Source organism: Cyprinus carpio, chromosome B14, assembly GCF_018340385.1.
Source record: "Cyprinus carpio isolate SPL01 chromosome B14, ASM1834038v1, whole genome shotgun sequence".
In the NCBI taxonomy this organism is placed as follows: domain Eukaryota; kingdom Metazoa; phylum Chordata; class Actinopteri; order Cypriniformes; family Cyprinidae; genus Cyprinus; species Cyprinus carpio.
In genome coordinates this window covers 26,532,524-26,547,125 of record NC_056610.1, presented here as the reverse complement: position 1 = coordinate 26,547,125, position 14,602 = coordinate 26,532,524, and the positions used below count along the sequence as shown (strand labels likewise).

At 36.0% G+C, this 14,602-nt stretch overlaps 1 protein-coding gene across 1 annotated transcript; it reads left to right on the top strand.

The window, feature by feature from the left end:
- The first annotated feature begins 21 nt into the window (after positions 1 to 21).
- On the top strand, positions 22 to 13,529 carry LOC109102381. Its single transcript, XM_042738788.1, has 26 exons — positions 22 to 163; positions 328 to 439; positions 564 to 614; positions 703 to 815; positions 1,048 to 1,133; positions 1,913 to 1,984; positions 2,132 to 2,327; positions 2,507 to 2,645; positions 2,849 to 3,031; positions 3,116 to 3,237; positions 3,811 to 3,921; positions 4,059 to 4,157; positions 4,245 to 4,296; positions 4,477 to 4,730; positions 6,486 to 6,809; positions 7,040 to 7,088; positions 7,197 to 7,299; positions 7,396 to 7,488; positions 7,824 to 7,906; positions 8,009 to 8,067; positions 10,124 to 10,163; positions 10,263 to 10,333; positions 10,441 to 10,549; positions 12,533 to 12,698; positions 12,972 to 13,104; positions 13,305 to 13,529. The coding sequence occupies exons 1-26, from the start codon at positions 143 to 145 to the stop codon at positions 13,479 to 13,481; spliced, it is 3,018 nt and encodes a 1,005-aa protein (XP_042594722.1). The 5' UTR covers positions 22 to 142; the 3' UTR covers positions 13,482 to 13,529.
- The last annotated feature ends 1,073 nt before the right edge of the window (positions 13,530 to 14,602 follow it).

Sequence of the window (14,602 nt, the reverse complement as noted above, 5' to 3'; positions counted from 1 at the left end):
ACAGTACGTGACAGTGAGCTGGCTAAAGTGTCTCTTTCTGCAGGCTTTCGCGCCATCTAGTGGAGCGGATGGACAGCGCAACTGCGCTTGCGAACTTTTCTGAGGGTCTTTCAGACGAAGTTGACTGTTATTGGGATTGAAAATGTACTGTAAATTACGACAGGTACGTTCAACCTTGTGTTGAAAATCCCTAATGTGTTTTGTTTGTTTTATTTAAAATGTATTTTATTCAGGGTTTACTTAGCGTTTTATTAAGCTGCATTTGCGTTTGTCAGAAACTGAATTGAATATCGCTTGTATGATTGTTTTAACTTGATTAAACTGCAGGTTTTGAGGTGTTTATTGGCTTTAGTTCATCGGGAGCGGTGTGAGTGTAAACGGTCAGGAGGCCTGATGGTTGTCACGAGAGCGCTGTCTGAATCTCCCGCGATTTTAACCGGTAAAACACGAACGAATTAAACTAATGCTGTTTTACTTGTCACTTTTTAATCTTGTCAGATTGATAAATGACTGACTTAATGCTTTGTGCATATTTCATTCATCTTGTCAAATGTTATTTACAGTATCTGCTGCTGGTGCTTGGTGTAAGAAAATTTCTAAGTCTGCTTCGAAAGGTGAGTGTGTACTAGCCTAATATACACTATTGATTTTAATTATAAATATGTTCAGATTCACGTTGTTTCTTATGTTTTTCTGTTTCAGAGGCTATAGACAGTCTTTCTTTAGAGGTCCCACCTTGTGAGTGTGTTCATCAGGAAGAGCTTCAGAGGTTTACTGACAATTTTGGGGCTTTGTTTTTTACCTGTTCTTTCCATGTGAGTGCCTCCTCACTGAATAATATACAAGGATATTTGTGTTGGACAAAATTCAGTCCTTTTTTTTAATCAGATATTGTGCTTATATATGTAGTATGTTTTCAAATATTTTGAACAATTTGTTTTATCTTCATTCCTTTAAGGTCATTTGCGTTTAATTCTGATATTGTGATTATATATTTTGTATGTTTTCACATATTAATAATAAATAGTATATCTTAATTTCTGAAAGGTTGAAAAGCTACTAGTCAGTCAGTGGAGGCGGAACTGTCAAAGATCCAAACATTTCTGCACAGACTCAGTCTGGTTCATGCGCAGGTGAGGCCGGTGCAGTACATTCAAACTGTTGTAACAACACTGATCATTTCCTGCAATTACACTGAAATAAACCAAAACATTTACCCTTAAGGTGATTTATGTAAATGTGTATATTTGCAATAAAACTGTTGCGTATTTAGAATTTTTAATTAACTGCGAGTGAAGGTCTGGTTCTGCCTTTTTATCTATCACAGGTGAAAATCATATCTGAGATTAGGACAGATTCAACGACACACAAGCAAATGTTCAGGTAGTCTAAATAAACATGTATTCAAATGTTTTGGGAAATTAATACTTCTATTCAGAAAGAATTCCTTAAATTGTAAGGACATTTTTTTTAACATGGTTTCTACAAAAATATTAAGCAGCACAACTGTTTTTAACTGATAACAGTAAGAAATTAATTACTGAGCACCAAATCAGCACATTAGAATGATTTCATGTGATACTGCAGTAATTACTTATTTGAAAATATATTTTCCAAAATATTAGAAATAATATTAAGCAATATTACAGTTTTTACTGTATTTTTATAAAATAAATGCAGACTTTATGAGCATAAGACACTTCTTTCAAAAGCATTAAAAATCTTACTGACTCAAAACTTTTGAACGGTAGTGTAGATGATAATAATAAAAAAGTCAAAGCTTGTTTTTGTGCTTTTTTGCTCTTATTCTTCTCTGCAAGTAATGCTTTGTTACAGGTCTACTAATTAAGCCCACTCTTTTTTATTTTTAAAAATGTTTTGGGTGTAATTGTCCTTATTTGCTCTTTTATAGTGGAGGACAGAAAGGAAGTAAAGCTTCAGCAATGGATCATAGCATTACTATGGACACTGCTGCATACGGACAGTCAGTTCATGCAATTTATTATTAAATAGAACAACTTACTAGCAAGCAGAATAAACACCTCAGACTGGTCATTGAGTTTTAACATCCTAAAAATCTCTACTTGCATTTTGTTTGTCCTTGTACATTTTAATTCTATTTTATTTTGAAGAATCCATTCTCTGTACGCTGTCTCCCGTCCTGTCCACAAATGCACCCAGTATTAGGAAACACACTGAGCTGTGTGCTTCCCACTGACATGATAGAGGCTGGACTGTGTGGGGAAATGAGCATGGCTACCATGGCAACACTTGCTCCCTGTATGGATCTGTATTCCAATTGGCCCACTCGTCTCTCATGCATACGGATATCCTTTGTAATGTGCACATAAATATTGTTATTAAAATTAAAGAGTATGCATATGATTTTAGGCTGCCTGTCTTTTTTTCTTTTTTTTTTGGGTGGTAAAAAAAATGCTGATTTATATTCATATTTATGAACAAAAAAGATCTTTTTTGAAAATGTTCTCCTTAACATTCATTGCACATGTTAGTGTACAGTCCATGTGGCATGCCTTTAATGCAACAAACACAGACGAGTTTCCTTCAGAGTTTGGCTACTTCACTTTCCTGGGCAGATCTCGGCCTTTCTAGAGTCTGTTGCATGGAAGCACAAGACATCCAGGGTAAATTACAGGCCTAAATGGGGAGAAATTGGGGATACTGAGGGCAAATTCCCTCACTGTGTTATAATTTTATGGATGGAATCCTCGCTGCAAAGCATAAAGGGCCCTGAGCTACAAATCACTGCTGGCTTTGAGGCTAGAGTTGTTCAGACAGTTTTCCAGCATGTCTATATATTATTTAATTCTGGCTTTTCTCTTTATAGGATCTCTGTGTTCTGATGTAGTATTCTCTGTTGAGACTGACTGCAGCCAGGAAACAAGATGTAGAAGTGCTGTACAGCAGGACATTGAGTCAGAATGGAGCCATGCTGTAGAACAGACTCTGACTGTCTTTGTTTTCACTCAATACACTGACCCCTTCCACTCCCAGATCACAGACTTCATAAGTGAGTCACGTTTGCTTTTCCCTATCATATAGACATCTTGAGATGGCTCATAATATTTTGAAATTCTGCTTTTAAATGTGTCAGGCAGTGAAGAGGTTTTTGAGAGACACTTGGATGCAGTTCTTTGGTACAACGAAGATCAAGTGAGAACGATGCTGCAGACTACCATGAAAAAGACGCTGAAAGGATTTCAGCAAAAACATGCTGTAAGATTCATCTGTTAACTTTATTTTGAAATGTTAAGAATTTTGGTTACTCTCATTCAATTAGCTTCTTTCATTCATTTATTTAATAAGCATCCAAAAGTTTAGGAGTAAGTAAGATTAAAGACAATGAAGACTTTTACAGTGTTCCAAAAGATTTCTGTTTCTAATAAATGGTGATCTTTTGACTTTTCTATTCATCAAAGAAATCTAAAAAAAGAAAAAATATATAATGTTTCAGCATTGATAATAATAAAAATGTGTCTTGAGCACCAAATCAGCATATTAGATTGATTACTGAAGGATCATGTGACACTGAAGAGTAATGGCTCCTCAAATTCTGTTTTGCCACCACAGGTATAAATTACATTTAAAAAATGAGTTAAAATAGAAAAGAGTTATTTTACATTATAATAAAATGTTTTATTAAATAAAGGCAGCCTTTGAAAAAAATCTTACCGACCCCAAACTTTTGAACACTTTTGAACACATATACATGGAACAATAGTGACAGTATAGCCATTAGTCATTGTTTAAAGACCACTGAACCATGCATCTTTTCTGTGTGTACTTCAGGCCAGGCAGAGGTTGGATTCTGCCATACCCATTGTGTTGAGCTCAGTGAACAGTATAATTGCCAGCAGCAGCAGTAGAGAGTTTCGAAGAGCGTGTTTTGATAGCATGAAGGTATAATATATGGCTATAATTTATACTGGTTCCCAAAACACCCTATTTTATGTGTCATTTCACTTCTTGTTCTTAAGAACAGGGCTTGGTAACTTGTGAAAGTTGTATAAAATGTTTTAAAACTGGGTTTGTTTTAGGTCAAGAGCACCAGCGAGTTACATGCCTCACTAAAGCAGTCTCTTCAAAGCATCGTGGATGGGCGCTTTACTCCAAGGCGCAGGTGTAATAAGGAAAAGGTGCTTTTGCAAAGCTTCTTTTAGATTATTTAATTTCTGCTTTCATGATTTTGCCTCGGAACGTTTGTAATTTTAATGTCCTCACAAGTGGTGGAGGCTGTTAGCACTGAACAGAGTAGTCTTGACGGCTGGGAGGAAGGTATGTTATTAAACAAGTTTTATAGTCTTCATACAATAATACTTCCTAGAAATGATATGTTACTGGGAATTTTGTCATTACAATTGTTCATGTTCTTTGGGGGTCACTGACTTTGAAGAGCCACAGAAATCATTAATAGAGCTGGCTGAGATTGTTATATTTTGAAATGTCCTTTTTTAGAGTTTGAAAATCCACCAGAACTGTCTTCTAAGAGGATTCACTCTGAACTTCAATACTCGAGCTTTACCCCTACGAAGAGACAATGTTCAGAGATGATCTCTGAGAATTCAGACACCTTCATGAACAATGTCTTTGAGGCAGCAAACATCCAGAGAAATTCCCTGTCCCCAATACAGCTTCCTCAAAGTCAGCAAACCAGAATGATCGCAGACAAACCCTCAGTGCTGAGCCTGACTAACCTGAAAAATGAACAGGTGGATAATTCTAAAGTTATTGGGAATACTGTATGCCACTTGTTCAAACCGATATGTAGTCACGAAAAGATGTCTATACAGTACAATGCATATCCTAACTGTTTTGTTATCTCTCTTTGTGAAGTGGAGAAGCAGTGGCTTCAAGAGCTTGAAAACTTTTCTGAATGGGACTGAGGAAAATACAAATAAAAATAGATTATCTTTTCTGTTGTTGTTTTGCTCATGTTGAAAAATATTTTTCCTTTATATGTCTTTGTATATTCAAATACTACTTTGTAAGTTTCCAAGATGCAGTCTTTGTTGTAATTTAATAGTATGTATTTTATTTACGTTTCATTATTTTTATAGGCTACATTAAAATTTATAAGGAATGTAACCTAATTTTTGGGTCAAATGTATATTCTGGACATAACCACTATAAAATATTCTCAACAAAAAAAAACTATTTTCTTCTACTAAATAATTTAAAAAAAATGTTTATAATTATTATTATTATTATTATAAAATATAAGTTGGGCTGACATGAATTTCCAAAACCTATTTTTAAAAGATGATTTAGGCCAACCCGCAGAGGCTATAAAACTTAACAAGTGAAGAACGTGATCAATTTTGAATCTTTAAAGATATATAGTTTTATAGGTGCTCCAGTGACAGGCTTCTCCACTGTTAGACCTCTCTGCGAGACTGCAGGCGCAATTTCAAAACTAACGCTCTCTCGTTCAGTGACTCACGATCTCGCGATCTCTCCGTCTACACTGCTTTTCGATGTAGGTATTATTTGTTATGGACTGTGTTGAATTAGCCGCCCACCACTAGTAAATAATGGACTGAGCTATATAAAGGTAAATAATACCAAACAGAGTGTCTATTATTTCAGCATCTGTGTGTAATATGTCTATAATTACCTCAGCAAACTGTAGCACTTACGAAGATGTAGCTGTCATGCTAAGCTAGCTGAAAGGCACCGGCTGCAGTCAGGTTCAGTTAGCAGTGTGTGTTGTTGTCAGAGAGGCAGTCTTCACTTAATCTGATAGAAATTAAAGCAGACGGACGTTCAGACATCTGCTGCTTGGCACAAGGACGCGTTTACGGGATATCTAGCCGGGTATTGCTTTCATTTAGTGGTAATTCTAAGCTTATGTTGATCTAAAAAAAAAGCATGCAAGTGTTTATACTAGCTTTAAGTGTTTCCGAATTTTTACTTTTACTGGAATTAAAAGGTTTTATGTAACTATGGAAAGGTTCTCTTGGAACTCACTGTCACATTTAGCTAATTTTCTGATGTAGTGTTCAAGGTGTAAGATGGATAAGGTGGGAGGATAGATAGAACTGTCACTATGATTGTGGGCAACATTTATTTATACAGGTTCTATTAAAATCCTGGTTAATGTGTTCCGTTTTGTGCATGTGGATGGTCATATGATCAATCACGTTGCTCTAATAGGCTTAATCTGATGTTTGTAGACCAGTCCACACTCCCCTTTTTTACTATATATGCATCATTGTTGTCAGATTATCACATACATCCATAGATTTTTATTTACTAACATAATGTAATGTCAGTGTCCAGCAGGATTCAGTGTGTGTCTCCTGGACTTGCCACAGAGAGGATGTTCCCCTGCTTGGCGCACAGACCATGGCAAGTCCTCTGCCGTGTCTACCTGCAACAACGAGCCCCTTTATCTCAGAGACCCTCTAAAATAGCAAAGCCATGTTTCGGTAAGGGCATCACACCTTATGTTTTGTCAATATAAGGATAGATGGGATGTTTATTTGATTCTGTTTCTTATCTTGTTATTTAACATCGGCTGTTTTAATAATTCTAGACTAGATCTGGAAATCATTCCCATTATGCAACATGTGATATACTCAATAGGTTGGAAAAGTGGAGGAGGGGTGCACAAACTCTGGTTTAGCTTTCCAGATTCCAGAGTCACGTCTTTAACGTGGACACAGGTCCAATACTGTTCCACATCAGACAGTGATAAAAGTGGATCTCCAGCGGGTCCTGTAGAGCCAAAGCCCACTGAGAAAGAACAAGCTGCACAGTCCTCTACAAAAACAGCTGGTAATGATTCTGCATTATTTTGTATTTGTTCACAGGCTTTCAAATTAAGTCAAAATGTACTTGTGTTCATAAACAATTAGTTTTTTTAGGTTTTTGCTAGTAAATATAAATAAAAAGTGTCTTATATATTTGCATATTATATAATGTATATGTGGTAATTATGATTTATTATATAAATTTTGTTATTGGGTTTTAATCAGTTTGGTTTTTGGTGGTGTTTTTTTTTTTTTTTGCATTTGAGGTTCCAAAAACTCAAGGTCTGACGAAAGCAGAGAGCATTCAAGTGAAAGGTAGCGTGCCTTTGGTTTTACGCACAGACACTTTCCTTTCGGACCAATCAGAATGTATATCACAATTCTATGTATTTTAACTATCTTGCATTTTTCTTGTGTTTTCAGTACGGGCTGTCCTGAAAAAAAAAAGGGAATATGGCACCAAATACACCCAGAATAATTTTATTACCACAGTTAGATCTATGAACGAGTTCTGCCTCAAACCCAGGTACCTTTAGGAAGTGGAGAGTTGTAGTTTACTTGGTTGTAATCCAGTTAGCTACCATGTTCACATGTGAATCTATGAATTTTTGTGTGTTCAAAGTGACCTTGAGCAGCTTAGAAAAATCCGTCGACGTAGTCCCCATGACGACACAGAAGCATTCACCGTCTTCCTGCGATCAGATGTGGAGGCAACGTATGTACAACTGTTACACTACCATATATATATATATATATACACTACCATTCAAAAGTTTGGTTCAGTAAGATACAGTTTCATTTACGCTTACAGTTATTACTAAGAATTAAAGGGCAAAAATGCAGACATTTTCCACAAAAATATTAAGCAATAAATATTTTGCTGTGTTTTTGATCAAATAATTGCAGCCTTGATGAGCATAAACAGTATACAATCTTACTGAGCCCAACCTTTTAAACTGAGGTGTATTTCTATACTATTTGGCAGCAGGTACAAGGATCTGAAATTATAAGTAGAGAGATCAATTAGCTTGTTTCTATGTCTTTATTTAGAGCTCTGGATGTATGGGGAAGTCAAGAGGCACTTGCTAGAGAGAGGAATCTCAGGAAAGAGGTGGAAAAGGAGTACCAAGAAAGTATGTCAGTTTCTCCTCTTTTACTGCATGATCTGCATTCTACTGTTTTCATGTCATCTACTGTCTAAATAACCATTAGTCTTTCTCTTTCTCACCCATAAGACATATTTAGAAATCAGAAGCTGTTGAAGGAGTACAAAGACTTCTGGGGGAACACGAAGGTAAAAGCAAGTTCAAGCCTGTCACTATGATTTTTATGTTTTGGTACTAATGCCTGGGTGTAGCCAGTCCTCATGATTTATGATATTCCTCAGCTTCTGTCTCTTTCTTCCATTGTCTCTTTCTTGACATTTTTTCATATTTGTATTTTCATGCTGCTCATAATTTAACCTCAGAGCAGAGCATATCGATAAGTACAGTGCATTTTAGCTAACTGTGTTTTTTGATCATTTTTGACTCCTATAGCCTCGGTCCTAGGACGAGAGCGACATTTCTACAAGGACCAGGAAAAGTGGTGATGGTGGCTATATGCATGTAAGCTTTACCAACCCCATGCTATCTAGCTATTAGATGAAGGATATTGAGTTAAAAGGCATGTGCTTCCACATGAGGTATGACCTGACTGTTAGCCTTAAAAACAACAATCAGATCTGTGTCTAGTACATTACAGAGCAAGCTAAATTATGTAATTATGTGTTTCTTGAGGAAACTCAATTAACTTTTTTTTTCTCTGTGAACATTGTACTATTTTTTTTTTTTTTGCCCGAAGAAATATCTCTTATGCTTAACAAGACTGCATTCATCTGATTAAAAAAACAGTGAAATAATTGTCAATAATATTGTGAAATACTCTAACAACTTTAAATAACTGTTTTCTATTGTAATATATTTTAAAATGTTATTATTCCTATGATGGTAAAGCTGAATTTATAGCTCTTATCAATACTGAAAATAAGTATCACATGTTCCTTCAGAAATCATACTGATATGCTGGTTTTCTGCTTAAGTAATGCTTCTTATCAAAACTGAAAACAGTTGTGCTGGTTAACATTTTCTTAGTATTTACTATGATGCACCTTTTTCAGGTTTCTTTGATGAATTTATTTGAAATACAAGATTTTTTTTTTACTTTTGATCAATTTCATGCAGCGTTGCTAAATAAAAGTATTACTGTTTTGAACATCAGTGTATTTGTGTATCAAGTGGAGATATAAATGTCTAATTTCAATTATTTTTATTTTTTTATTTTATTTACTGCAGAAATGGACTGAATTTTTTCTTCAAGCTGTTGGCGTGGGTTTATACAGGATCTGCCAGTATGTTTTCTGAAGCCATTCACTCACTGGCTGATACCTGCAATCAGGTAATTTGGCATTCATGGCATCTTCAAGGACAGTGTATGATTTAAAAATAAATTCCATAGACATATATACTTGTTCATTTTTTTCAATTCATCTCTTATACTTTTTCTTTAACAGGCTCTTCTTGCACTGGGCATCAGCCAGTCTGTCCGGAACCCAGACGCCGTCCATCCGTACGTACAGCTCATACAGACTGATGTCCTCTGTTCATGTGGTCATGTCTAAGCCGACTGTTCTCTGTTATTACAGGTATGGCTTCTCCAACATGCGTTACATCGCCTCTCTCATCAGCGGAGTCGGCATCTTCATGATGGGTGCTGGCTTGTCCTGGTATCATGGCATTATGGGACTCCTGCACCCTCAGCCAATAGAATCACTGCTCTGGGTTAGTAGCATTGGGTTAGAACTTGTAGATGTACAAAATTATATGAAGTCTGTGATGTGACATTACCTTTCAAAAGTTTGGTGTTTGTAAGATTTTTAAGGCTGCATTTATTTAATTGAAGACACAGTAAAAATCTTAATATTGTGAAATTTTATACTACTGTTTCTTTTTGAATGTATTTTAATATGTAATTTAATCCTGTGATGGCAAAGTTGAATTTTCAGCAACCATTACTCCAGTCTTCAGTGAAACATGATCCTTCATAAATGTTGATATTTTTGTTGGAAAATGTGCTACTTTTTTTTTTTTAGGATTCTTTGATGAATAGGAATTTAACAATAGACCATAGCAGCATTTATTTGAAATCTGTGTAGTAGAAATAGTACTTTGTTGTATTATAAATGCCTTTAGTGTCACTTTTGATCAGTTTAATCTGTCCTTGCTGAATAAAAATGGATTTTTAAAAAATCTTGCTGACATCAAAATTTGAAACAATAGTGAATAGCAGTTTTTTTTAATTGTCTTTTGCAGGGCTTACTGTATTTAGCAGGATCTCTGGTGTCTGAAGGAGGTGAGATGTGGTTTCCTCTTCCATATTTTCATTAACATTCAGAAAGGTCTGACAGTGGCACTATTTCACTATCATCTGTCTGCTGGTTCCCTATAAAAGCTACTCTATTGGTGGCCATTAATGAGATCAAGAAGAGTGCACACGAACAAGGCTTGTCCTTTTATGAATACTTGTATGTACTCTTTCTTAATAGATTGTATGTTATTTGATGTGATTATAGTTTTGACACAGTTCAGAAATGATCAGTTTGATAATCATTGTTTGTTTGTGTATGACAGTGATGCAAAGTCGAGACCCCAGCACTAACGTGGTCCTGTTGGAGGATGCTGCTGCTGTGCTCGGGGTGGTGCTGGCAGCTGGATGTATGGGACTAACGTCTCTCACAGGTATTTCAAATTAACACAAGAAACAGTCCCGACCCTCCTGTTTCATGCTAACCGTGGTCTCAACCACAGGGTCAGGTTTAATAAGCACATGGGCCTGAGCTTTATCCCTTTATAAAGAGCATTTGATGTTCTTTTTAAGCTTTGTAAATCCAGCTCTAAACGCACTTCTGTGCACACACAAAGTCAACACTTACGTCTGCCCCGAAGCTTGTTCCTCTTGCCCTGTGGTTTTCATGGCTTTGTGCAAAATTTGTGTAGAGATCTAGATAATGCTCTATTCAGTAAACCTGCTTTCATGCTTGAGAACCAGCCCTGATGGCAGTTTCAGCTCAGTTTATTATCTGCAGTTACTACAGTTGTATGTTATTGAAGTGTAATCAACCCCATGAAAACTAACAGCAATGTTATTTTACATAGCTGGGCTTTAAAAAAAAAAATAGCACTTTTGTTTGTACCACTAGAGGTCTCTATTGTGGCATTAAAGACTGCTGTATACCAATTCCATACACCAGTGGCTCCCAATCCTGGTGCTGGAGAACCCCCAACACTGCACGTTTTTGGGTGTCTCTCTTATCTGACACACACATTTGAGGTCTTGGAGTCTTCACTAATGAGGCTGATGAGTTTGAATCAGGTGTGTTTGAATAGGGAGATATCTAAAACGTGCAGTGTTGGAGGTTCTCCAGGACCAGGATTGGGAACCACTGCCATACACTATTAGATTGTTCATTAGATTGCGATCAGTAAGATTTTTTCTTTTGGAAATAAGAGTCTTATTGATATTTATTTTATAAATAAATGAAGTAAAAACAGTACAATTGCATACAATTGTAAATATATTACAGTTTAAAATAACTGTTTTCTATTTAGTGGTGTCAAAAGATAAATCGCATCCAAAATAAAGTTTATGTTTACATAATATATGTGTGTGTACTGTGTATATTTATTATGCGTATATAAATACACACACATGCATGTATACATTTAAGACAAATATGTAATGTTTACGGGGCAGCTGTGGCCTAATGGTTAGAGATTTGGACTTGTAACCCGAAGGTCGCAGGTTCGAGTCTAGGTGCTAAAAGGAGTTGTAGGTGGGTGGGTGGGTGGGAGGGAGTGAATGAACAGCGCTCTCTTCCACCCTCAATACCCATGGCTGAAGTGCCCTTGAGCAAGGCACTGAACCCCCAGTTGCTCCCCGGGCGCGGATATATATAGCTGCCCCCACTGGGTTACCATACTTGGCAAAATGTCACGACTTTCACTTTCATATATTAAATATATTTATATATAATATAAATTGTATGAATATAAATATATGTAAATACATGTAAATATTTTCAAAATATATGCTGTATGTGTGTGTATTTATATATACATAATAAATATACACAATACACACACATACACTGAACAAAATTTTAAATGCAACACTTTTGTTTTTGCCCCCAGACAAGGTACAAGACTTAACTTTAACAGGGTAAACATTAACAGTCCCATGAAGCATTGCGATGACATCAAATTAAAAAATGATGAAATATTGAACTAATTTACTTAGAAACAATGTTTAGAAACAATTTATTTTGAATTTATTACAAATTTTCTATATGAATATATAAGTATTTTGAGAGCGTAGGCAGACCCAAATCAATTGTCATTCAAGATAATAAAAAATTGTCAATTTTAGCATATAGCTAAAAAACTGATTACTTCAGAATTCATTGTTACTTAACCTTTATGTGCATAAATGTAAAAATGTGCCATTTAGTTGCCATTTTTAGATACTGCTAATATTACAAACACCGCTCATTGCACCTTTTTTTTTTTTTTATAACTCAGTGGGTCGTGGGTAACCTTATTCACGGTAGATGCTACTGTATATTCGTTTGTCAGTGTAATCTGTCACCATTGACGTGGGTTGCACTCTATTAGTCTCACATATTATGTACTGTACATGACATTTAATGCATCTCTCTTTCATAGGTAACCCCTACTATGACAGTCTGGGTTCTCTGGGCGTAGGCACCCTGTTAGGAACGGTATCTGCATTCCTCATCTACACTAACACAGAGGCTCTGCTGGGTCGCTCCATCCAGGCCGAGCATGTGCAGAAGCTCACAGAGTTTCTGGAAAGTGACCCTGCTGTCAGGTCAGTCCTCTCTCCACTGTGTGTGTCCACTACATGTACCCACAGTCTGCATAATAAGAGCTTCATCAGCAAAACAAGCTGCCATCTTACAGTTCATGACATTGCTTTAACAGAGGAGGCAGAAGCAACCTGCTCCAAATGCTTTTCAAATTCAGGCAAGCATCACAGTCTGAAATGTAAGCTTGCTCAGAGACAAGAGTTACAATCAGTGCACATTCCGTGCTTTGATGAAATTAGATTTGATGTCCTCACTTCAGGTCATTTTGTCTCCAGGGCGATTCATGATGTCAAAGCCACAGATATGGGGCTGAGCAAAGTGCGCTTCAAGGCAGAGGTGGACTTTGATGGCGGGGTGGTGACACGATCAAACCTGGAGAAGCAAGACATTGAACAGATCCTCAAGTACGTGCTACGAGACAGGGCTCCTGCTGTGATGTAGATCATCTGACGTGACTTGAGCATTGTTTCAAGGCTATCCATTGTTTCATAGAAGGTGACTAAACTATTAGCACTCAAAAAAATTCATGGTTAGTTTTTGCTAAAGAATCATCTTTTTGTGAGCTCTTCTATTTTAATAGTGTAACTATGTGTTGCTTACAATTGCAGGACATTCAGCAGGTGAAGACGCCAGAGGAGCTGGAGAACTTTATGTTGAAGCATGGGGAGAACATTATTGACACCTTAGGAGCAGAGGTGGACCGTCTAGAGAAAGAACTTAAGGTATCTGAGAAGACCACACTCAGGTTCTTAATTGATGTCTATGGTTATATGAAGACCCTTTAACAAACATGGAAGCTTTCTATTGTACAAAAGGTTATTTTTAGTGAAAAAAAAAAAAAAAGATTCTTTAAATGTTTTCCACACTAAGAAAAGACCAATATTTTCTTAAAAGCTGTTCACGGATGGGTTCTTGGGCAAACCATAAATGTGACCTGGAGCACAAATCCTGTCATAAGTAGCATGCCAACAATACACTGTATAGGTCAAATTATTTATCGATTTTTTCTTTGATGCCAAAAATTATTAGGATATTAAGTAAAGATCATGTTCCATGAAAATTTTTTGTAAATTTTCTACTGTAAATATTTAAAAAACTTAATTTTTGATTAGTAATATGCATTGCTAAGAACTTCATTTGGACAACTTTAAAGGTGATTTTCTCAATATTGTTTTATATTTTTTTTTTTTGCACCTTCAGATTCCAGATTTTTAAATAGCCAAAAATAACTGTTCAAATAAAACCTTCCAGTTTCACTCTCCAGTGTTTAATTTTGGGAAAGGAAAATCAGATTTGATGATTCACAGAGAACAACACTGGAATTGTCTTTTCACACTGTATATGATGTATTGGCAGATGGCAAGAAAGTTAAATGCAAATTGTTGTGTGACACTTGTCATTTTCTTTTGCTTTTCAATTGCTTTATTTACGTTTTTTATCTTCTGATATTTCTGAATTTACAAAAAGGAGATTTAATTCAAATCACATATGAAAACATTTAAAGATTTTTGTACAGAAAACGCCCTATTTTTATACATTTTCGCATTTCTTTTTCGATCAACATTGTTGCAAACAGTTGCTGCTGCTGAATATTATTTCGTGAAAACCGTGATACATTTTTTTAAGGATTCTTTCGGTGTAGAGAAAGTAATAAAAACAGCATTTTTTAAATACCCCCAACTGTAAATGTATTGTACTGTCACTTTTTCTCACCCTTTAACGCTTTCTTGCTGAATAAAACAATGTCCATTTTTTTTTTTCTTGTAAAAAACCTACTTTTGGGATGGGAACGTGTTGAAAAATCTCGGAGGAGTGCATTTCAGGCTGGCTTACTGTTTCCTCATTTTTCCCCTGACTGACCCCTGCTCTGTATCTCCGACAGCAACGTATCCTGAGGTGCGGCATG

Coding starts and splice junctions, on each gene's coding strand:
- LOC109102381 (XM_042738788.1), top strand. CDS start 143: ATGTACTGTAAATTACGACAG. Junction 7,089..7,196: donor AGAGAGCATTCAAGTGAAAG/GTAGCGTGCCTT, acceptor TTGTGTTTTCAG/TACGGGCTGTCCTGAAAAAA. Junction 7,300..7,395: donor GAGTTCTGCCTCAAACCCAG/GTACCTTTAGGA, acceptor GTGTGTTCAAAG/TGACCTTGAGCAGCTTAGAA.